The sequence below is a fragment of the Nuphar pumila genome, chromosome 6 (genome assembly GCF_984573655.1).
Source record: "Nuphar pumila chromosome 6, dmNupPumi1.hap1.1, whole genome shotgun sequence".
NCBI lineage: Eukaryota > Viridiplantae > Streptophyta > Magnoliopsida > Nymphaeales > Nymphaeaceae > Nuphar > Nuphar pumila.
The window spans coordinates 2,387,488-2,412,609 of record NC_143254.1 but is presented as its reverse complement, the minus strand read 5'-3'; the positions used below and the strand labels follow the sequence as shown (position 1 = coordinate 2,412,609).

Genomic DNA, 25,122 nt, shown 5'->3' with positions numbered 1-25,122 from the left:
GGGTTTTTAATGCTCATTCCACACAAAATCATGCATACAAATTGTATAAAATTATACATAAATTATGCATGATCAACAAGCTTTGGTTCCTTCTCGAATCCATTCACCAAGCCCCATAGGCTTGTAATGAAGTGCCAAATGAGTGAGGCGATATCTCCAAGAGCAAGCACGAACGGACACACATACACAAGTAGCCACTAATGGGCAAGATTGCAATAACCACAAAAGTGGTAAAACACACAAAATAAGGTGAAAAAATATATTTCACTCATATTAGGCTTCATTAGAAGCTTAAAGAATACATGGGGACAAGCCCCTTATTTATACACACTAAGGGACCCAAGGAGGGGCTCCCATAGAGTCGTTGGAGCCCCTCCAACGGTCATATTTATGACTGTTGGAAGGGTCCAACGACTCTATGTGGACCCCTCTCAACCAATAAAGAAAGAAAAGAAAAAAGTAAAAAGAAAGAAAAAAGGAAAGGAGAAAAAGAGCATATCTTTTAGATATGCGTGTACAATGTGAAAAGACTAATTTGCTTCTATTGGGTATTACAAAAGAAATATATATATTTATATATATAGATAGGCGCATAGACATATATATGTTATACATATTTTAACACCCCCCCCCCCCCTCAAACACATGGTGAGATCACCGAGAGTTTGCTAAGGAGAAAGTAGAAACGAGGCGATGACAAAGCTTTGGTGAAGAAGTCCGCCAATTGGTACTTGGTAGGAACATATGGCAGTTGAATGGTGCCCCGTAAGAACTCATCACGAACATAATGACAGTCTATCTCGATGTGCTTTGTTTGTTCATGAAAGGTGTTATTGCTGACAATGTAGATAGAACTCTTGTTGTCGCAGCACAACTTTGAAGGAGTTGAGAATGAAATGCCCTTATCTTACAAACTTCTTAACCATAAAAATACTCTGCTTTTGTAGAAGAGAGAGAAACTTTCTGTTGCTTCTTACACCTCCATGAAATAAGTGACTCTACAAAAAACACACAATAACCTGTGGTGGAAATACGATCATCGGGGTTAACCCCTCAATTAGAGTCAGTATAGACAAGTAAAGTAAGAGGTGATGAATAGGGTAGGAATAATCCTTTAGTTATGGTGCTTTTCAAATATCTGATAATCCTCATGACTGCGACCATGTGAATGGTAGAAAGAGCAGTCTGAAATTGGCTTGCACTATGAACCGCATGAGAAATATCGGGCTCGGTGACAGATAAATATGTGTGTGGGTTCTGCTAAAGGAGTGCCATTACTGGCTCTCATCTTGGCGTTGATCACTTCTGAAATCTTCACCTTCTTGTTATCTGTCAGCCCAGACCGGACAATAATGTCGGATGCAAGCTTCATCTAAGAGAGAACATACCCCTTGGGGGAGTATGCAACTTCAATTCCTAAAAAATACCTTAGAAAACCAAGGTCAGACATATCAAATTTTTTTTTTAGAATATTTTTAATAAGGTCAATACCCTTTTTATCATTACCTGGGATAATCATGTCATCAACATATAGCAACAAAATTGTTATGTATTCATTAGAAGTTTTAACAAACAAAGCAATATCAGTATAACATGAGGAAAAACCATTATCACATTATCAAGAACTACTTTGCTAAAAAGATATACCAATCTTTCGGTGCTTGTTTAAGACCATAGAGAGCTTTATTTAACTTTAAAATATTTTCTTTACCAATTTCAAGACCTGGCGGAGGATCCATAAGAACTTCTTCACATAGAGTTCCATTTAAAACACATTTTTAATATCAAGTTGATATATCAGCTATTGCTTAATAGACGCTAAGGCAATTAATGTTCGCACACTAGTCATTCTAGCTACTGGAGCAAAAGTTTCTTCATAATCAATCCCATATTCTTGGGCGTAGCCTTTTGCAACAAAACGAGCTTTGTATTGGTTTTGACTTTATATACCCATCTACACCTAATTGCCCTTTTTCCTAATTGTTGACGAATAATGCTCCAAGTTTGGGCTTTGTTAAGAGCCTCTAATTCAATTTTCATGGCTTCAATCCGATGTGAATGATCTTTAGCTTCTTTAAATGAAGTAGGCTCATGATACAAATGTATCAACATGAGACAAGTCCTATAATTAGTTGAAAAAGATTCATAAGACACAAATTTTTGTGGTAGCCTACTATTATGAGAGGATCTTCTAGGTTGATTGTCATCAATAGGTTCTTCTAAAGAGAAGTCTTGAGAATATCTTTCAGGTTGATGTTCATTTCCTAACCGCGGGTATATACATTTATATCATTAAGGTTCTCATATTGAGAAACATTACCATATTGTGGTATATCATTATGATGTAAAATGCCATCACAAGTATTATCGCAAATAATTGTATCTAGGGACTCAATTCTAGGAGCTAAGTCTAATAGGAAGGAATAATTAATGTCTTCTCTAGATGTGTGGATATCAAAACCATTTTGTTCTTCAAGAAAGTTTACATTTCTTGACAATAGAGTTTATTGTTTCGAATATCATAGCATCTATAGCTTTTTTAATTTTTACCATAGCCAATGAACACACATTCAAGAGCTTTTGGGTGATAATTTATCTTGTCCTTGAACAAGCACAAAACATTTACATCCAAGATCCTTAGTCTATTAAAATCTGGAGTAATTTTAAATAATTTTTCAAAAGGTGATACATTTTTTAAAGAAGAAGAGGGCATACGATTGATAAGATATATTCCGGTAAGAAGAGCTTCGACCCAAAAGTTTTTAGGAACATTTTTAGATACAAGAAGTGTTCTTGTAGTTTCAATTAAATGTCTATGTAAGACCATTTTGTTGCGGAGTTTTAGGACAAGATCGTTGGTGCAAAATTTCATTTAGTTTAAAATAATTTTGAAAATCTTTAGACATGTACTCACCTCCAGAATCGGATCTAAATATAGCTATATTGTTTTGAAATTGATTTTGAATAAGGACATGAAATTCTTTAAAATTAGTGAAGACACCGGATTTGTTTTTAATAATGTATACCCATGTATATCTATTAAAGTCATCAATAAAAGTAACATATTAGGAATACCCCCCTTTGGACATAACGGGTGACGGCCATACATCGGAATGCACAAGTTCAAAAGGTCTTTTTGAGACAAAATTACTATGCGAATACGGAAGCGAATGAATCTTTCCAAGAATACAATCATTGCATGTAAATGTACTTGTATTACAATTTTTTTTCGAAAAAGGAAAGAGATACAACTTGTATATACTAGGATGTCCAAGCCTCTTATGCCAAGTCTCAATATCTTTAGATTGAACGCGATTACAAAATGATTCGGATGACAAAGACAAAAAATCCATATAATAAAGATCCCCCCTTTTATGGCCTTGCCAAATCCGCTTCCCGGATCAGAGATCCTGCACATAGCAATGGGTTGGTGAAAAAGAGACATTGCATTCAAAATCGGTAATTTGAGAAACGGAAAAAAGATTTAAATTAAGTTTGGAATAATTCAGATTTTGGGAACAAAAAAGTCTTTATTTTGGTCTTAAGTTTTTTTAAGGTTTCCAATGTCTTCAACATCCAAAGATGTTCCATCAGCGGTGGAAACATATGATTTGAATTTATTGAGACTTGTTTTTGACAAAAGTGATGCATTTGGAGTCATATGAAAGGAGGCACCTGAGTCAAGAATCCAAGAGGTCATACTTGGAAAAGAGAAGATGGCCGCACCGGAAGTGGAGGGTGAGGATGATGATGTAGAGGAGTTCATCTTTATAAATTGTTGAAGAGTTTCGGTAAGATGAGCGATGAACTCCTTTATGTCCCCATCCTTCTTTGAATCTTCATTTGTGTTTGGAGGAATTTCACCAACGGAAGCCACATTCTTCTTGAATTTGGGGCAATTCGGACGAATATGGCCCGATTCATTACAATTATGACAAATGATTTTTCTTCCTCCACCACTATTATTCTTCCAAAAATGAGGTGGTTTATATGATCTTACATTGTTGCTGGGTCTAGACACGACATGAACTTCATCATCTCTTTTCAAGGCCAAACGAGTTTCTTCTTGACATAAGTCGGCCAAAATGCCACTTGGAGGAGTAGAAGTCCTATGAAGAAGGGATCCTCTAAGTTGCTCTAATTTGGGACGAAGTCCATGAATAAATTGAAAAAACCTTTCTTTTTCCATTTGCTCTTGCCTCGTGGCAATAGCACTACCTTCTCATTGAGGTTCGAGAAGAACAAGTTCATCCCATAAAGAAGATAGGGCACTATAATAGTCCCTAATACTCATATTACCTTGCTTGGTTTCTCTTACCTTTTTTTGTAGAAAGAAATGCCTAGTAAGGTCTCTTTGAGTGTACATGCCTTTCATAAAGAACCAAGCTTCATTAGCCTTCTTGAACTTTGCAAGATTTGCACAAATTTTTAATTCGGTATTATTCATGAACCATGCTAGAATTTTAGCATGCTCACGTTTTCAATCTTCCATTTTTGAAGAGAAGTCAAGAATAACCTTCTCTTTTTCATCTTCGTTTAAATCTCTTTCCTCATTCCCTTCAAACTTAGTTAACTTTAATTGTGGTTCAGGAATAGTTCCACACACATAACCCCAAGGTTTTTTACCTTTGAGGTTATTTTCCATAGCGGCCACCCACATTCGGTAATCGGTCCCATTCAATTTGAATGAGAGGTCGATTTTTGCATCCTTGTTGGCCATTTATAGAAAATGAGTTTGAAAGCAAGAAGGAGGAGAGATATTACTTGTCAAAAGAGGATCTAATGAAGCTTTCTCAACCAAGGCTCTGATGCCATGTTATGAAGTGCCAAATGAGTGAGGTGATATCTCCAAGAGCAAGCACGAACGCACATACACAAGAAGCCACTAATGGGCAAGATTGCAATAACCACAAAAGTGGTAAAACACACAAAATAAGGTGAAAATATATATTTCACTCACATTAGGCTTCACTAGAAGCTTAAAGAATACATGGGGCCAAGCCCCTTATTTATACAACACTAAGGGACCCAAGGAGGGGCTCCCATAGAGTCGTTGGAGCCCTTCCAACGGTCATATTTATGACCGTTGAAGGGGTCCAACGACTCTATGCGGACCCCTCTCAACCAATAAAGAAAGAAAAGAAAAAAGTAAAAAGAAAAGAAAAAAAGAAAGAAAAAAGGAAATGAGAAAAAGAGCATATCTTTTAGGATATGCGTGTACAATGTGAAAAGACTAATTTTCCCCTATTGGGTATTACAAAAGAAATATATATATATATATATATATATATATATATATATATATATATATATATATATATATATATATATATTAAAAAGGCCCTTTTTCCAAATCTTGTGCTTTATTATGGATCTTCACATCACATAGTTTGTGTCATCGAGCCTCACGGGAATGGTGGTAATCACTTCTCGTTCATCCTCCATAGGTACAAGAAGAGAAAGAGAGATGGAGAGGAAGAAGTGAATGAAGGCGGAATTCTTTTGGGCACCACGAGTCCACGATCATACGATCTACGATGTCACGTTCACACGAACATGTTTATGCCAATATCAAAACTAGCAAGGGCTCTGGTACCATGTAATGAAACCAAGAGCTCTTCACACACCTCAAACAAGAGTTCAATACAAATCTCACAAAAGAGGGCAAAGCACAATAGCCACATAGGAGCTTTAGACGAACACACAACAACAATGTCACACTAACACTTCATAAGCCGTGTCCAAGTGTCACACCTGCACGGGTGTGGTTGTGTTCTTATATGATTTATGTAATCATTTACCTTTCTTCTGCTCCCCATTGTGGAATTTCAAATCTGAAAGATCTTTTCCTTGGGAATACTGGTCTTAATTCTGGAGTATAGCTGAAAATCTTTTGTGTTTCTTTCTTGTATATTTTCTCTTATTGAATTTTTTGTTTGTCAAATAGTAGTTAGATTTACTATTACCAGTCTATCTTCTGTAAGTACTCTCCCATTGTATAAAAAATGTTCATATGAATGTTAACATTTTGCTGAAATACATCACATTACTCGTTCCATGTTGGAGATGAAAAACATTACCTTGGATTTTGAAATGGCGTATGTGCAACTATGTGCTAATTGTTTTTCAGCACTATCCCTAGTTAAACCAGTTTGTTCCAATCTGTGGACTTCTTGTCACCCAGCGATACCTCCTAATGGACCAAGGAAAAATGGAGGGGAACTCGTTGGTCACAGAGGCGAATGTGGATCTGCAAAATGGGCAGACAGATTGGCAGCTCGCCTATCTGAACCTAAAGGGACATTCAGACTGAAAAGGGGAAAAAATGGGGGAATGAATGGTAGAAACAATTTTTCTGAAAAAAATGGGCTGCTCTTGTTGAGAAAACTAAACTTCTGTGCTTCCCTTTGTGTGTTTTTGTGTAGTCCTCATTTACCACAGCTTGAAAGCTATGTCACATGGGTGTGGGTGCGGGGATGCAGCACTTCCAAAAAACCCGGGTGCAGGGGTGGGGCAAAAATATATATATAAAGTCCAAAAGTTGGACATAAATGACCCTGGGTGCGTTGACTGCACCCAGGGTCCAGTTGACCCCATCGGGTGCGGGTGCGGCACCTAGTTGGAGAATCCCTGTGACATATATTAAAAAAAAAATCTTGGCAAAACATTTTTTTTAAGTCCGAAAAATTGGACCGAAATGACCCTGGGTCGGGTTGACCTCACCCGGTGCCGCACCCGCGTCGCATCGACGCGGGTGCGGCACCCTTCTAGCCGAATCCCTGTGACATAGCTTGAAAGGTTTAAAAACTTGTATCATTTCCGAAAATACTCAATGCTGAAACATGCAACCTCGACTGTCACCCTGCATGTGGACTTTATTTTAATATGTAGGATCAGCAACATGTGTCCTTTTTGCCGGACTACCCTTCCTCATCTAGTGAATCAGGCCATATATTCGAGAATTGAGAGGTTTTTTTATGAGATTGGAAATTTAAATGCACTTGAAGAGTCTCTGTTTCTGTATATTTACTGTTACACTAGTTATTTTTGGTTTGAACAAATGCTGTTATGATGCAAGTGAATATGAATAGATTTATTAGCTACCATTGGTCTGGATTTGTCAGTTTTTAGAGAATATTTGTGGCTTCACCATGGCCTTTTGGCTTTTAGTTACTCCATGTGTCATATTTCCTGACACGGATTCAGACTGATACTTTGAGTCGGGAAATTGATTATGTTCCTCTAACATTTTGGTCACTTTGTGATGTATAATTTTCTCTAACATGTTCTTTTGGCAGGTTGTTTTTCGCCCTGAACCTAGCAAGTATAAGGTTTTAAAATCCGATTGTGTTGTATTCTTCGATGAGGTTGCGTTCTCCATGGAATTGGCAACGGAGCTTGGTTCATTATCTCCACAGTTAGAGCAAACCATTGATAAGGTTCGCAATTGGCAGGTATGTATGATGTGCTGTGGAAATTTGTTTATATAGTTTTCAATTGCACTAACTGTTGACATTTTCTTGAATTTCCTTTGCATCTGATATGGATCACCTGTAAACCATGTATTCATTGGAATGGCGAATGCGGAAGATAGACTGTGCTGAAAATTATTATTTCTATAATTTCTATCTCAAGTTAATAATGAAATTCTTGAGTGTTATTCTGCATGTTATGCAATGCTACATCGTTTCTTTAGCTTCCTTTCTATTAGTATCCTTTTCAATAAAGTATTTTTAAATTGTTTTGTGTTTGATTGCTCAGGAGACATCTGCCTGCTTTATACAAAGACTTTTGGAGGAATATCCTGCTTATAATGATCTAGTCCAGCCCATCCAAGTTGCAATATATGAAATGAAGCTAGGCTTGTCAATGCTTGTATCAAATGCTCTGCAGAAACAGTTTCTGAATAAAATGAATGAAGCTGTTGATATTGACCAAGTTTGGGTGAGTAGATGATTTTTTTGTCTTTACCTTTTTATCTGTTTTTTTTTCGTTTCCTTAATGGCCCTTATCCCTTGACAGATAATGCTTCATTTTCTCATGGCATTTCCTTGCGTTGGAGTAGAAAGGACATGCATGAGCAGTTTGAGTATACAGCCTGATGTGTATCCGACTAACTGTATATCTGAGAAGGATGTGGATTTATTGAAGAAGTTATCCCACATTTCAAGTGATGTGAGTGTTTCCTATATTATTAGTGGACTAAAGTTGTCTCTTGTTTGTTAGCTAGTGCTCATTTTCTAAATCAATTGTAGTTCCTTTTTTGCACTCATATAAGATTGCCTTTAGAGGGTGTAGTCTCTTAGCAAATACATACTTTGTATTGTAGATCCCGGTTCTGGAAGCGCATGCTACTGTGTATCAAATTTATTTGGTACATGTAGCCCACTCTGTTATGGGTTCATCAATTATAGATAAAGCTTCAGTCAAGGTGGGAATAGCTTGAACACATTTTATCTTCTAGAGGTTTTAACTAGTACATTGACATAATTTCTTATTATTAATTTGGAGCCCTCTTATGCATCAGATCTTGGAAAAGATATTTATCCAATTTGCGGAACTATGGATTAAAATGAAAGTTCAAGCAAAGACAAAGGTTGATGACAAAGCTGAAATCTACAAGTTCAAGCCTTATGCCTTTAAGATCAGAAACATTTTGGAAGTTGATATTTCAGCTTTAAGAAAGTTGAGCACTGACGAGACTTGGTCCACCGAGTGGCAAGATATGCTGTTAGACCCCGAATATACTGAAGAGGTTCCATTGTCTGCAGTATGATACTTGTGCAAAAGTTTTACCCTACCCTTGTCTGAAGTTACTAGTTCTGTCTGTCTTGATTGCCTTGGCAGTGATGCTTTTGTGAAATGATTTTATGGTTGCATCTGGAAATGAAACAGGATATTCTAGAGGACGAGTGGAGCGATATTGAGGAGTCACTTCTTAAGAATGTGGTGCATGTCCACAATCAGTTGTTTGGATCGCCGCATCTTGTTGGCTGCGTGAGTTGTGCTTATTCTATTTCATCAGTTTGTTATTTTTTCCCTAGTCTAATTTTAATATATTTCTACTAAAGTTCAGTGTTATGGGACAGGTTATGAATGCTACAATGTTTTTTTTTATATGTTTAACTTCATTTCACTGGTGCATTTTCTCCTACCTGTCATGCAATCGGTTTGTAGACAACATTCAAATAGAATGGTGACTTAAGACTTATCAAATTTCTGCAGCTATTACATTCGTTTTAACCTGATTTACTGGGAGTATAGTCTTACAGACCAAGTATTAGACAAAAGTGTTTGCCTTTTACAACAAAAAGGGTTTAGGCTTTTTCCTTTCTAGCTTTTCAAAACATTGCATGTCAAACTGCAACTGAGGCCTCAGAAAGCACGTTCCTGCATCTATCTAATGATTACAAAACCTTCATGGTGTTGGATGCCTTTATATATCCCAGGCAGAAATCACGAGAGATCTTTGGTCCAATGTCATCCATGTATAGTGCCTGGATTTGGAGAGACTAGCTATTTCTGCAAATGCATGATAAAATATGCTTCCTTGTGTTGTCAGATAGTGTGTTATAATTCTTCCAAATTTTGGGATGGGAGATTAATCTGAACATAGTTTTTCTAAAAAAGAATGGGGCTGGATATTTTCATTTAGTGTTCCGTTAGTTTGTGCTTAATGTAGAGATGATGAGAACATTTTTCTAATCTGGTTGTTCATGTCTAGAATAAAAATGAGATGGCATTATATTCTTTTTCTGTTAAATTCTTTGGTTTGGACTTCAAAATTAAACTATCAGGAGCCTAATTCCTTGGATTTGTGACAGTCCTCCACAAGGTGTAATGTTTGTTTTGTTTTCCTTTCTTTTTCACATTATTGGTTTTTATGCAGTCTGTGCACTTAGGCTGCCATTGACAGAAATTTCATAGTTAGCTTCTGTGTTCTTTATGCTGGCTTGCTATTTTTTCCTAGGAAACCACTAAGGGCATGTTTGGAAGTGTGAAAGATGTAGGAAAAGTTATACAAAATGAAAAATCGGTACGCTTTTTCCGACCCTTCCAAACGAGCAAAAATTTCTCTCTTAGAGAGTTTTTCTAAAAAGTACACTTTTTTATAAGAAACATTTCTCCATGGGGGGAGGTAGAGGAATGTTTCCTACCAAGAGAAAATGGTGAGGACCACTCTCTACCACCACTACCATCCATCTCACCACCACCCACCATCACCCACCTCTAGAAAAACCACCCTCCCTACGATGATTTTTCACTATCCATCATCACCATCCATCTTACCACTACCACTACCACCCACCATCACCTACCTCCTAAAAAATAGTATTGGAGAAGCTCCACCACCACCCCCACGATGATTTTTCACCACCACCCACCATCACCCACCTCCCTCAAAACCATCCTTCCTACCATCAATCACCCACCTCCCCGAAAACCGGCCACCATCAATCACTGTAAGAAAGTGAAAAATACGCTACAACAAATGTCTCTCAACAAGTTCTCACAAATACATCATAAGAACCACAAAGGTTCACAAAGAGAACTTAAGAATACACACAACCCGAAACGGGTATAAAAATGAAAAATAAACAATTTTATTGATTTGAGATAAAAACCCAAAACAAGAGTGAGTATTTACAAGGGGAATAGCCCCATATTTATAGAGAGGTAGAGAGAAGCCTTAAGAGAGCTGTTGGACTCTCCAACGGCTCTAATAGAGCTGTTGGGGAGTCCAACTGCTCTTTTTGGATTTACTTTTTTGACTTGGTCAAAAAGGTACCTTTTTGACTAGTCAAAAAGGTAAAGGCCAAATCAGTCCAATGATGGACTGGTTTGGCTAATTCTAGTTGTATTTTAACTAGAATTAATTAAACGAAAAATCCTAACTAGAAAGGAGATAAAACATTACATGTCTATGAGATTACATATGAGATATTATATGAGATTACATATTTTAACAATCACCACCATCCATCACCCACATCCCGGAAAATGGCTCCGAAGAAGCTCCACCACCACCACTTCACGATGATTTTCCACCACCACCACCCACCTCCCGGAAAACCGTGCCGGAGCAGCTCCACCACCACCCCCTCCTCTCTCATTTTTTTCAGATTTTTCATTTTATTTTTCTTATGTTACCCAAACAAGTGAAAAAATTTCATTTTAAAAAAATTATCATATCAAACCTTCTCATAGGCAAACTTTTCTTTTCGTATGAAAGTTTTTCTTACTTCCAAACGTGCCCTGAGGGTGATTTCACCTTTCACGTTGGAGATTGGTATCTTATCATGTTGATCCTGGTCTTAATATGAAGGGAAAAGAATAGAAAACTGTTGACACCCTATGTCACATAGGTGCAGGTGCGGGTACAGGTGCAGATGCGACACTTTAAAAAAACTTGGGCACGGGGAGTGTGTATATATATATATAATTTTTAACAGTTTTAAGTTAACACTATGTGTATTTGTGTGCATTTATGTATTTATATATATAATATAGATAAAAATGGACTTGATTAGGGTTAACTGAATATATTTTTGGATAGAAATGGACCTCACACAAAGGAAGCTGTGTCCAAGTGTCGCACTGTGCCCTATTAGAAGAGTCCGTGTGACATAGTTGACACCCTATTTGTTTCTCTCTCTTCGCCTTTACCCAGTGTCTGTTCGTTCTTCTTTTTCATCCAAATTCTAACTGCCTTGTTTTTTTTTTCCTCTGTTTTGCCAAGAAATTATGCTTGTTTTGTTTTTCAAAAGAAACCTTCAAAGTGATTCATTTCTGTAAATATTCTTTTCTTATCTATGAGAATCATTTTTCTTATATTCCCCATCTTTGTTTGCTCCCTGTCTGATTATTATTCCCTCATACAGACCCTTTTTAATGCCAATTTCAGTCCATTCTGCTCTCTGCAGGAGTTCTTCAAAACTGTTGGTCTATACTGTGCTTATCAAGCTTTTCAGTGGCTAAGCAAAATTTTCTATTATTTTCTTCTTTTTCCTTATTCTTTTTATTCGTTTCTTCAAATCTCAATCAACTATTGCAACTCTACAAATTTGTTTGGATTATTGGGTAACGAAAAAGTTCATAAAATGATGCATTTGGCTAATTTGAAAGCAATTTACAGTTTGAGTTTTTTCACACTATAGGTTACATCATCCTGAGATGCACTGTAGTCATTCCTTGTTGAGAATGTTTGGGTGGTTGTGCTATTTCCATATTGTGTTACCTTAATAAGTTGGACAATATTAAGTTTGCAGAGTATACAGATGGTTTTGAAGGATAGAGGCATTGATGTCTGTGACAAAACGATTGATAAATCACAATGTGACATGTATTGAGTATGTTTTCATGTGTAAATACACCTTGTTTCAAGGGGGACTGTGGGCAATTTTCTTTTTTGGACAAGCACTATAAATCAAAGAGTTGCTCATGAGATATGCTGTTGAAACAGTCTCAGCCTGTTCATTGAATCTTCAAGTTTAACTGAATCATATGGAATGAAACGGAGATCTAAAGAAGTATCTCAATTTTCTGTATCAAGAATATCGTATGATCCCTAAAGACCCACATGTTTCAAAATTACTGATAAAAATTACAAGTATCAATGCAAGTAATTCTGACACACTGTTGATTTTTGTTTCATGAATTTCTCAGGTAGCTGAAAGTTGATATTGAACAAATATAAATACAAATATCAAGAATGCTTTCTCTCCCTAAAGATTGTGGGAAATAGTAGAAAGTTATACCTCGCTTTATGCTTTCTTTGAAACCTGCATTTCTCACTCTATTGCATCTGCTAGTCTTGGCACCTAAGCTGAAAGTGCTTGTAGGTTTAGTTGTTACTTGAATAAACGATCAAGAATATTGCCTTTTTCTTTTTAATATTTCATCCCGATTGTTGTGGACTCGAATGCAGCCTGGTAGAGTTCCGGTCTCTGTTCGTGACAGAGTGGATTCATTTAGGCTATCCTATGGGTTTGGAAGGAGGATTTTGAAAGGTAATTTGGCTGGTCTTATTCAGCTTTGCTCTGTGGTGAGTTCTTCCAAGGAATTGTGATCAGTTGCCAGTTGTTTTTTTCAATTTATTTCCAGGATTACCACCCTCCTTGCCATCCAGTTTAGATGCACATGTTATGTTGGGCCATTTGTTTCACATGTGTCTGGAGTCAAGTGAATTCTTCGATCGATCCTTCCAGCCTGTTAAGCCCTACAACTTTTACAAGGTTGTACAGAGTGATCATATCATCCTTGATTTGGTACATTTGATTGATATATATATTGAAGATACTGTCGTTTTGAATCATTTGCAGGACCCAAATGTTCCTGAGTTGGCTCGCATTATCAAGCCACTTGTTGCTCTCCATGATTGGGTGTTGGATCTCTTAAATGAACATCCTGATCAATCAGCCCTTGAGCAAATCTCCAAAACATTAAAGATGCTTATAGACATTCCAATAAATACACCTCTGGCGAAGGTATTATTTCATAGTATTTGTTGTTGCCTGCAGTTTGACTCTTTCAATAAGGAATTTTGTTGTAAAGAGTTTCTATCGTGTTCTGCATCTATAAATCTCCTGTGAAGGTACTCCTCATATTGCAATTTTTGCTTGGTCGATTTCAATTGTGGGAAGAAAATGCTTTGAAAATCCCATCTATTACTGGTAAGATGTGCTTCATTTCAACCTTGTCTTCTCATACTTTAGTTTTGATCAACTTCATCACAGTTGGTTTTTTATTTTCCCTGTTGTCAGAAAAGCAGCAGTCAATTCTTTTTTCTTGTTTCTGATATCCACTTCATCACAGTTAGTTTTTTATTTTCCGCTGTTTTCAGAAAAGCTGCAGCCAATCTTTTTTCTTGTTTCTGATTGGCTGAAGATCGAGGCTGATCTATGGCCTGGTTTGCTTGATGGTGTTGAAGAGCAACATGAATCTGCTGCTGGAAAGGTATTCTAATTTTCTACAATGGTTGAGATGAAACAGGTTACTAACTTTTCGGTTTCATCTCCACAATGCAGCTGTGGTTTCCCTTGTACTCGATTATTTATCGAAGGTCTTCCAAGTGTGCTGACGATGATTGTGAATCAACAATTAATGCGTAAGTTTCCTTATGTTTAAATCTTAGGGATACAATTGTCTGTATGTATTTCTTACAAAAATTTAACCTGCAGTCTAGAGCAGTTGATGGGAACTTCAACTGTAGGTGAATTCAAAAGGCGTCTTGAGCTACTGCTTGCATTTCATGGGCAGATTAGTACGGAAATCAGTGTGGAAGCCTTTTCTGATGAAAAGTTTAGGTGAGGCTGGGAAAGTGTTTGTTTAAATCAGAGTTACCGGAAGCTTCTTAGGTAGGTGGGAAGCTCGCTTCCCGGAAACCCGCTTCCCGGAAACTCGCTTCGGAAGCGCGATACTCCTCGCTTCAGAAACATGGTCTATGCTTCCCACACACATGGTCTATGCTTTCTATATATTTTCTGACATTTCTTTTCATGTTTTTCATGTATTTTCTCTCACGCTTTCACTCACTTTCCATGTACTTTCTTTAAATTAGTAACCATCATTGTTAGATTTTAACAAAAATTTAACTCTTTTATTGAAAAAACACGAAATATAAGAATAAACAATTTTATTTTAGTTTTTATTTGTTTCTTGTTTGATTCCTATTCAATTACTATATTGTTTCATTTTTTTAATATTTTGCTTTTAAATTGATACTTCGCTTCCCGCTTCCTATAAATTTTAAAATGCTTCGCTTCTCGCTTCCGCTTCCCGTATCGTTTCCTGTTTCTGCCTCCTAGTTTGGCAACCTTGGTTTAAATCCTATAGACTTGTTTATCAATTTTTATGGATAATGAATTTTATGTTCTGCTTCTTTCATTGGACATCTTTAATATTGAGAGAGAGAGAGTCATGTATATCTACTACCTTTATGACATACTTTGACCGATGTGGTTTCTTCCTTAATACATGAATGTCCTTTGGTAGTTTTATGTGTAAAACTCGACATGTTGTGTAGGTGATGTTAACAAGCTGTGATTCTTGGCAAATGATGTCCTTTGGTTGGTTTTCGGCTTGCAGGTTTCATTCGGTCAAGAATTCTTACATTATGTACAACATATTTGGGTATTATACCCAATTCCTTCCTTTGTAAGTTTTCTTCCAAATAATGTCTTCTTTGTATCTTATAGTTATTCTCTTTTTTAAAATTCATTGGTAATTTCTATATGGCTATTTATGTTTTCTGCACTTCAGGATTTCAAGGTACATTAGCAATGGCAAGGCAAGTGTAAAATCAGAGTTGGAAGAACTTTCAAAGCTTACAAAGTGGGAGTGTCGTAGTTACTATGCACTAATGGACACATCCAAGCGGACTCGTCAAAAGCTTCAGAAGCTTGTACAAAAGTTCAATGTGAGTACCATGCAAACTATTTCATTGTATACTTGAGCTTTTCCCCTTTCTAGGGGGTGAAAAGTGGCATATGGGTGTATTTCAGGATTTTGACGTTTATGTTGTATATCCAACCATGTTTGACTTCTCTATATTGTTAGTTTTTCGCTGTTGTTATACATCTATGTGCATATATGATTATTATTTTCAGCCAAATCTTTTTCTAAGCTGCAAGAAAATTTAAACATACTGCATTTCCCTTAATGAATTGAAATATTGAAATTCTAAATGTCTCTCTCTCTCTCTCTCCACCAATGTTTGTATTATCAAGTGAAGAGTTAGAATGGATCGTTAGAGAGAGAGTTTGATTTCATTAATCATGGGGGAGAGAGAAAAAAAGGAGTGAGGGAGAGAGGGAGTGGAAAAGAGGGAAGTGCTCAAGATCCAATCTCTCTCCGATGCGTGATGCGGAATCCCACCCTTTACTTCAACTGTCAATCCTTTTATTGGATCCCCACTTCGAAGATAATAAATCTCTCTCCCTCTCTTTACATAAGCAAGTGATCCGCGATCGTCCAAGGTTGTTTTGGAAGTATGTTTTTCGTTATTTTATGTGTTAACATGTTGGTTCATAATATTTCATGTAATTCCTGACTTGTTTATAAAAAGTTGTTCATCTTTCTTTGTTTTCTTTTTATGTAGTTTATAAATGCTTTATATCTGTGTGTGTGATAGGACATACTGCAGCAGCCTATCATGGTTGTTATAAGCCAGGAAGCATCAAAATTAGGGATTCATGCTCATAGTCTGCTTGAAGTTAAGCATGATAATGAGATCTGTGGAACTAATAATGAGTTGCTGCTTGATGTGATTGATCTTGACAGGCTTAGCACCTCTGACAGGTTCTTGTGAATGTCCTTTGTCTAGTTTTTACTGGTTTTACGTTTTTTATCCTTCATAATTTTTGTAGGTGTCTTGTTGTTTCAGGTCTTTTTGGGAAAATGAATGGCTGAAGAAAATTATGTCTGGTCTGGATGTCTTTAGATCAATGATGATTCAGCATGGTAATCTTGTGGACATCCTCGACCAAGCAGAAGGTTTGTATGTGCCTCATTTGTTTCTGTTTTTTTCCCTTGGATGCTTCTCAATTGATCTTGTATTCACATTTTATCACTTTTTTGTGCATCAATTCGTTGAATTTCAGGAGTTACAGCACAACTTGGAGTCCATATCGAGAGAACAATGAATATTTTGCATTCTGTTTGTCATGAATCTGTTTTGAACAATCTTCTGGAGCCATATGAGAGTGGGTTAAAGTTACTTAATGAGGTCTACTTGAGCACAATCGAACTTGTGGAACTCTCCAAACAGAAAACCTATAATGTGAAGAAAAGGAGAACTTTAGCTGGCCTCCTAAAGGTCTTAGAAAAAAGTGGATTATCTAAGCGCATGGTATGTGTGAATTGTTGCTGTTTTTCCCTTTCAGGTTGAGTTCTGACCATCTGCATTATTTTATATCCGCTCTGCCAAGGGATGCATTGCTTCCTTGACTACTCATTGTTCCTTTTCTTCACTTGTTATCATTTTCCTATGCATTTGACTTTTTTTCAGAGCTCTTGAAATTGTTAGTTAAATGCTTTCTCACTAGAGTGCATGACTACTTTTTGCTGTCTTCATAGAATCTTGATTAGAATGGAGTTCAGTTTTTTATATTTTTAGTCTACAACAAACTATCATGCACTTGGTTATGTCTTGAAAGATATAATCATGCACTTAATGGTATCAGGAATTTCTTCTTTCAAGTATCTGTGATTATATTTTCTGGTCTAAATACACCTTCAACAGGTTGAGCACAATCCTCGCAGCTGGTTTCTTCAGCCTGCCTTTGAAGTGCAGCACTTGCTTCAGCTTGAAGAATTGAGTGCTAAACCTTCCTGTGACTTCCATCTTGGCTATATTCATGAAACCATTGAGTTGAACTGGAAAGCGGTCAATCTATACTACTACAAGAATTTGGCAATGATGCAGCGGCTGGATCAGGCTAGCATGAAGTTCCACAAAGATTTGACTCTTGAACAGGTATGATTCCCTGGAACACTGGGAAGGATTTGAATAATCCATATGCTGTCACCCCCAGCCTTAGACTTGTGTCATAATTGTGGTCATTTACTTAATGTGTGTGCACATTCTTCTGTCTTTTGGTAGGTTGAGTCCACAACATCTTTCATTGTACATCTTATATCGATCCAGCAACATCATAGAGTGCTTGCTTATGGACTTTCAAGCAAGCTTCAAATCTTGAGGAAGCTCATATCACCGATAGGAGAGCATGGTATGGAAAATATTTGAGTTGAAATATTAGACATTCTCTACTACCTTCTGTTAGATGCTTGAAATTTTTTCCCTTTGCAGATCATGAGATTAGTACTGGACTTTATCTCACCAGTAGGCAGCATGCCACTTACAAATGTATGTGGCAGCAAAAGGTTTGTGTTCTTGTTATTGTTGTGAATTCATATTTGGTTCCTTTTAGCTTTGAACTTTATGCACTAAATTCTTGTCTTCTTATTGTGCAGCACATGTTTGATAATCTATGGCAAATATTTAGGGACTCATCATTGTTGCTTGAAACCATTAAAAATGTACATCTAAGTAGTTGTGACAGAGTTAAAGATGACACCAGCAGAATTTTGGCTTTGATTAGGAAATACACCCCTGTGGTTGAGCAGTCCAAGGTAAATGCCCTGCAGTCAAGATGAATTTCTTTTTTTCTCCCCCGTCCCTTCTCTCCTAAAGGGCCTTTATGTTGGACCATTTCTTTCAACAGGTTTTATTGGATAAGTACCTTCTTTGTAATGACGGTCTTCTTACTACACCTGCTTTTAAGCATCCCTTTATTATTACAAAGGGAATGGAGAACTTTGTGATTCAAAACTTTGAAGTCTTGAATGAAATTGAAAAGGGCATTCAGATGTTTGATGAGGGAACCTTGGATGGTGAATCTGGGAAAGAGTGCCTCCTAGCACAGCTCATTAGCATCATCGACAAGGTGAAATATCTAATTTCAATGTATTATCATGCAATTGGTGGTAGAATTTTGTTTGGTATTCATTACTTGACTATCAGTTTGGGTTTTTTTTTCTGACTTTCATGGTGAGCTATGTGATTGAATCTGGGCACATGCAGTTGTGTTGGATAGCATTTTGTGTGAGCTGTGAAGAATGAGAATAGATGAAAGATGGCCTTTTGACTCACATGACATAGCACAAGATACATATAGTATTTATGTTTTGCTCAGACTGCTCTCAACTTGATATCTTTAAAATCATAAATCACTGATTTCTAAGGTAGTCAACATCCAATTGGTGTATTCATATGAAAATCTTGTTTCTGCCAACTAGCTGATTCTTTGTATGAGTCAAACTTTTGAGTTTGATGCAACCTCTTATCACCCAGCAATTACAAAATCACCATAACCTTTTGCCTTAGACTTGTAAATTTAACTTTTCGATTCCTTATCATGCTGAAGCAGTGAATTTGATAACCTTGTTTATGCTAACTAGCTGACCCTGTTGTCTGAACCAAATGTTTAAGTTTCACTTGATCACTAGAACTTTCTTGTTTTAGACATGTCAATGTCTTATCTTGCAGAAGCAGTAAATTTGAAATATCATTTGTTAGTGATCATTCATGTTGTATTATTTCAGGGTAAAGAGATAATGTTGGAGTTCAACCCTGATCACGGGGCCGAGTGTCGATTAAAAAGCGAATGCAGGGAAGATGCTGCATTTGTTGGAAACTTGAAGAAACTGGGTGCTTCGTTCATGGGATCATTTGAAGAGACTTTAAAAGAAGCTATGGTTGCTTTTGAAAAAAAATGCTCCTTGCGTGAAGATTGTGCTTTGGCTAATGAGCTCACTACTAGAAATATTTCCAAGTTAGATTGCTTATTTCAACAGAAAATGGAGGATTTAAATTTGGATCGTATTAGTAATGTGCTTTGTCACACAATAATTTCTGCAGTACGTTTCTAAAAAGTCGTTTTACATTGTCATATTAGCATTACAGCCCTTCTTCACAGCCATGTATTTCTCGTTGATAGCTCCATTCGCTCTTGTAGATGATCATCTAATCCTGTTGAATCTTCCACAGGGTGAACTTCTAAATTATGCTGGCGATAATCTGCCCAACTTATGCTCTGGGGTGGAAATACATTTGAAGAATCTTTATATGTTGCTAGATACAATTCTATGTGCTGGGAAGAGGATTCTGTTCGAGTTTCTCATCTTTCACAGAAGTGTATTAATCCCTTTCCTGCATTTCACTGTTCTCTAATCTTTGTGTGCTGCTGGGAACTGATATTTTCTGCTACATGTTTGCAGGTAGTAGAGATGACCTTCATGCTTGCAAATGTCCTTCTGTCCATTTACTTGGAAGGGTTTGGAGCTGCAGAAAGGGATCAAGGTGAAGCTAGTTCTGGTGATAAATGCCAGGATGCAAGTGGAACAGGTATGGGGGAGGGTGAAGGAATTACTGATATAAGCAATCAGATAGATGATGAAGATCAGCTGCTTGGCACATTTGATAAGGTAAGTGTATGTAGAAGAGTCATTTCTGTAACTTAGTGTAACTATTTCCTGAAAAATTATTGCCTTCTTCTTCTTCTAATTTATTGTTTGGTTTTATGGTTCAGCAAAAAGGAGTTGATCATGAGGACAATGTTCCCAGTACTAATGATGGAGGAATAGAAATGGAGCAGGATTTTGATGGTGAAACGTACAGCCTTAGTGATGACTCCGAGCATTCAAGTGAAGGTGGTGAGGATGTCAACTTGGAATCTGTAATGGGACAAACTGGAGATACCAATGAAATGGTTGATGAGATGCCATGGGACAAGGATAAAGATGCTTCTCCTGCCGACTCCAAGGAAAGATATGAGAAGGGTCCATCTGTCAAAGAAATGGACGCAACCAACAAAGAACTTGGGGCTAGGGAGGATGCTTCTTCCTGTATGGATGAGGATGAGGATGAGGATGTAGACAATGATGGTCTTGCCAAACAAGAACAAGATCAAGATCTTACAGTTGATGATGGTGATGAGGCTCCAGAGGATAGGAATATGGATAAAGAAACTGCATCCAGTGATCATGAAGGTATTGATTTTGATAAAGAGAATTTTGATCTTCGAGATATGGAATTGGAAGCAAGTGAGGATGATAACTCGGATGGCACCGAGGGAGTGGATTTGGCACCTGACAAAACTTTTGAGGAAGCACATGATATCGATGGTAAAGATGAAAACATGATTGAGGTAGATTCATCTGAAAAAAATACCAGTCCTGTGAATGAGACTGGCACTGTGGCTGTTGAAAACATTTGTGCAGACTCCTTGGAGAAGGAAGGTGATGACAGAAAGGAAATGGAAGAAGTGAGTGGTTCAGATCAGCCTATGCCGATCATGGATTCCACTGATACGGTGGATGGTAGTTATGTTCTTGAACCAAACCAGGCTTCAAAATCACATGTAGGAAATGGTGGAGATTTGCAAAACATGACTGATGGTATGCCCAACAAAGATGTTTCCAAAGCTGAAAGTTTGGTTTCTTACCCTAGCAAGGAGGGGGAGATGACTGCAAATCAAACCATGCACCATCCATCAGTTACAGATTCTGTTCCTCCTTTAAATCAAACACGTCCAAACCCCTGCAGGAGTATGGGGGATGCCCTGAAGGACTGGAAACAGAGGGTGAAAATGGTCTCAGATTCCTATGAGAATGAAACAGATCATCCTAGTGAAACTGGTGATGAAAATGCCGATGAGTTCAGATTTGTTTCTGAGCTTGAAAAAAGCAGCTCCCAGGCTCTAGGCTCTGCAACTGCTGATCAGATAGACCAGAACATCAACTTGAAAAATTCCTCATTGATGAAAGAAGATTTTGATGACCAAATGACTGACTCCAGTATTTCAAATGTAGAAAGAAAATATTTATCTTCCCAACATGTTATGCCCTCTTCTCGTCTTGCTAAAGAAGAAATATCTAATAATGTTCCCGAGTCAGAACACCCAAACACGGTTTCCGATGACACCAAATCACCAGATGTTGGCGAGCACCCCATTAGCAGCTCAGGAGATTTTGTCTTTATTCGAAATGCCGATTTCAATGTTGGCCTCTCACAAGTTGACAATCACCCAATAAGTCATTCAGAGTTGAACAAAATGAGGAAGGATGTTGCTGAAATGTCACATGATGTTGTGCATAACGCCAGTAAACTTTGGGCAAGGTATGAACGAATTACTGTCACATTGTCCCAGGAATTGGCTGAACAACTACGTCTGGTTATGGAACCTACTTTGGCTAGCAAACTTCAGGGAGATTATAGAACTGGAAAGCGAATAAATATGAAGAAGGTTAGTTTTCATGTGGGCTGCAGAAACACTTCCTTTCGTATTCTGTTTGAGGTTCCATCTGCATCTGCAGCATGACTATTGTGTTCCTTTTTTTCCATCACATATCGAGTTCCTAGAGACTTTTTCTGATTAGTAAAATTGACAGGTCATTCCATATATTGCAAGTCACTTTCGGAAGGATAAGATATGGTTGAGAAGGACTCGTCCCAGCAAGCGGGATTATCAAGTAGTTGTGGCAATTGATGATTCACGGAGTATGGCCGAAAGCCAGTGTGGCCACATTGCTATTGAAGCATTAGTTACAGTCTGCCGGGCAATGTCACAACTTGAAGTTGGACAGTTGGCAGTTGCTAGTTTTGGAGAAAAAGGGAATATCCAATTGCTTCAGGATTTTCATCAGCCTTTTACTTCTGAAGCAGGAGTCAGGGTATGTATTCTGGCTGCATCCTAAAGTTAGAGTAAAAGGGAATGCATTTGAGTAGGTGATTACCATCAAAATTCATTTGCTGTCAAAATTATGTTGTTTAAGGGGATAATGTTGATTTCCAAATTGCACCCAAATGTTGCAAATTGCTGCGTCCACTATCAGAACTACAGAAAGTGATTTATACACTGCCTTCCCAGAAGCCAGAGCACTACATAAACAATTGAATTAGTTTGCAGTCTTTTAATCCCCATGCTTAATTTTCCAAATACCTCTTGTTGCATGTGATAATTCAGTGAATTCATTTGACTATCAGTTGTCCAGTTAGGTTGCAAACAGGTCCCAGGACCAAACTGGATCTGACTGACGTTGGATTCAGATAGTATACATTTGAATCTGGGTTAGATCCAGAACAGATACAAATTATTGGTCAGATAAGTGTAGGGTTGGTTCGAATTAGGTCTTAACTTGTACTACTTGCTGTTTTCACTTGAAAATTAATAATTTTTTCCCACTTTAAGTTGGATTGGGTACCATGGCATGCCATTTCTTAACCAGATTTGGAATGTCATTGTGACATCCAACTGGATCCTGAGCCAGGCCCACTTTTCAACGATTATATCCAATGAGTAAAGCCTGATCCAACACATGTACACCATGTTTCCAGCCCATTTAGTGAATTCTTTGTTTTCAGCCGACCTGTATACAGTGGATCACCATTTGTTAAATCATTACTTCCAGAGCTACCTACCTGTCTCACGTTTTGGCGAAGGTATTAGCTTTTCTGTTTTCAACGGTAGGTGAACACAAATTGTAGACAAACTTTTCTGGAGAACTTTTTTTATGGTTCTGTTGTCTCTTTCTGATTTGGGCTATCTTTCTTGGATGAGCAGATGATTTCAAGTTTAACGTTCAAGCAAGATAATTCCATTGTTGATGAACCCATGGTTGACCTCTTGAGCTATCTGAATAGCTTGCTAGATGCAGCAGTGGTAAATGCCCGTCTGCCGTCTGGACAAAACCCACTACAGCAACTTGTTCTGATCATAGCGGATGGAAGGTTCCATGAGAAGGTAAGTTTGCTCATTTGTGTTCTTTCTCTGGTTCTTTATTGAATTTGATCAAAATCAAATGATTTCATTCCAAACAGGAGAATCTGAGGCGTTGTGTTAGGGATGCTTTAAGTAGGAAGCGGATGATTGCCTTTCTTATTGTTGATAGCCCACATGAATCTATCATGGATGTTCAAGTAAACTTCTAACTTTTGATTCTTTTGTTTGTGATTTTATTGAGACTCCTTTTTGTTTTTACTTTTATTTCTTCTTTCCAGTCTGTTTCTTTCACAAATGGCTCTCCGACATTCTCAAAGTATCTTGACTCGTTCCCTTTCCCATACTACATCATATTGAGTAATATTGAGGCACTTCCACGAACACTCTCTGGTTTGTTGCGACAGGTGAGCATTTTCTTTCTGCTGCAACAGGTGTATGATACCTTGATGTTCTCTACTGCGGCCTTGCGGGTGTGGGTTTATCATTTTTTCTGTGAAAGCTTATGTTTGTCCTTGTTTTAGTGGTTTGAGCTTATGCAGATAGCAGATGAATGATTACCTGGCATTGTTATGGAATATGTTTTCCTTGGTTTGGTACCATGACATCTAGAGGTAAATGTTCTCACTGCAAAGGAAGGTGTCCATAATTGCAAAGTGTTTGACAGACCATATTTTTCTACATAAATTACAGAAGTGATAACCATGATGACAACGCTTGAGCTTAAGATGTCCTGTTAAGGCTTTTACATTCACCTTGCTGGTTCCAAGAACTTGCTGCATTTTTCAAATTTCTTGAATAATGTAGATACCTAACCTATTGTATGTATTCTTTTACTGTATGGTTGATATATTTGTCAATACCTAACTTGTTTTATGTATTCGTTATATATACATTATAATCAATAAAATCACACCAAATTTTTTTTGTTTTGCTACACCACTGTTTGCACCCCCCCCCCCCCCCTCACATGAATCCTAGCTACGCCCCTGTACTGCACGTCACCTTGTGTTGGGATGTTGCAGGTTTAAAACTCAATGGTATAGTTGTGTTGGGACTAGTAGGGGTCTGCCTAACCCCATCTTGCCTATCAAAAAAAATTTCTCTTTCTGATCCCTCATTGTGCTCTTCTTGCCTTTGCTGGGGTTGAGGAATCCTGAATTTTCTATGTTTTGCATGATATCAGGAAGTGCGAGTTTATCTGTTGCATCTTTTTGTGTTAATGTGTGTCATAGCAATGGGTTTTTGTTTTTACTACCTTATAAAAAGGTGTTTCTTGTATATGGGTTTGATCTTAGGCATCTTTTGGCGCTGATGAACTCATTCCAAGGAATTGTCGTGTTTGTTTTCAAGTGGGGATTAGGAATTCCAAACAGTAGATTGATAACATGATCTTCCCAAGTGAGTCGTTTTGGTTTTTGTTGCGTTATCAGAAAGCAGGAGCTTATACGTGTATTTTATGTTACATCTCTTGCTGCTAACGAAACTCGTTCTGAATCTTCACTGTTGAAGGATGTGTTGCTCTCATTGAAAATTTTCAAGATTCTGGAAGAAGTTGCAATTGTCGGGCGACCACTGAAGTGTTAAAAACAATTGCCCGAAAATGGCAGTCAGCAGGAGCCATGTGCTACTTAGGATGCATGGTTTTTCTTTTTTCAGTTTATTACACTGCTAAGTGATGCTGGTTCATGATACTAGCTGCACTGCTAAGTGATGCTGGTTCAGGATACACATCGTAGCTACACTCATTTTTTTAATATGATGTCTCTTGACAACCTAACATTTCATATCATATAGTAAAGCGGGTCTAATTGTTGTCCTATAAAACTTTTCCTTCAATCGC

At 37.4% G+C, this 25,122-nt stretch overlaps 1 protein-coding gene across 3 annotated transcripts in view; it reads left to right on the top strand.

The window, feature by feature from the left end:
• LOC149833654 (midasin-like protein) overlaps positions 1-24,214 on the top strand; it is a 100,243-nt gene extending 76,029 nt beyond the window's left edge. For 2 of the 3 annotated variants that reach the window (XM_090010929.1, XM_090010928.1), the window contains exons 47-78: positions 7,299-7,454; positions 7,762-7,944; positions 8,023-8,175; positions 8,330-8,431; positions 8,528-8,770; positions 8,896-8,997; positions 12,929-13,010; positions 13,105-13,235; positions 13,323-13,487; positions 13,595-13,673; positions 13,844-13,956; positions 14,028-14,107; positions 14,181-14,306; positions 15,088-15,156; positions 15,262-15,418; positions 16,133-16,299; positions 16,385-16,494; positions 16,602-16,849; positions 17,243-17,476; positions 17,603-17,729; positions 17,810-17,883; positions 17,974-18,132; positions 18,225-18,446; positions 19,105-19,419; positions 19,550-19,696; positions 19,780-19,986; positions 20,091-21,806; positions 21,952-22,233; positions 23,124-23,303; positions 23,381-23,479; positions 23,561-23,686; positions 23,804-24,214. In XM_090010929.1, the coding sequence (XP_089867055.1) occupies positions 7,299-7,454; positions 7,762-7,944; positions 8,023-8,175; positions 8,330-8,431; positions 8,528-8,770; positions 8,896-8,997; positions 12,929-13,010; positions 13,105-13,235; positions 13,323-13,487; positions 13,595-13,673; positions 13,844-13,956; positions 14,028-14,107; positions 14,181-14,306; positions 15,088-15,156; positions 15,262-15,418; positions 16,133-16,299; positions 16,385-16,494; positions 16,602-16,849; positions 17,243-17,476; positions 17,603-17,729; positions 17,810-17,883; positions 17,974-18,132; positions 18,225-18,446; positions 19,105-19,419; positions 19,550-19,696; positions 19,780-19,986; positions 20,091-21,806; positions 21,952-22,233; positions 23,124-23,303; positions 23,381-23,479; positions 23,561-23,686; positions 23,804-23,836 (6,387 nt within the window). In that variant the 3' untranslated portion in view covers positions 23,837-24,214. The remainder of the gene's footprint in view (positions 1-7,298; positions 7,455-7,761; positions 7,945-8,022; positions 8,176-8,329; positions 8,432-8,527; positions 8,771-8,895; positions 8,998-12,928; positions 13,011-13,104; positions 13,236-13,322; positions 13,488-13,594; positions 13,674-13,843; positions 13,957-14,027; positions 14,108-14,180; positions 14,307-15,087; positions 15,157-15,261; positions 15,419-16,132; positions 16,300-16,384; positions 16,495-16,601; positions 16,850-17,242; positions 17,477-17,602; positions 17,730-17,809; positions 17,884-17,973; positions 18,133-18,224; positions 18,447-19,104; positions 19,420-19,549; positions 19,697-19,779; positions 19,987-20,090; positions 21,807-21,951; positions 22,234-23,123; positions 23,304-23,380; positions 23,480-23,560; positions 23,687-23,803) is intronic. The other variant, XR_016432705.1, reaches the window with a different exon arrangement.
• Positions 24,215-25,122: the final 908 nt, after the last annotated feature.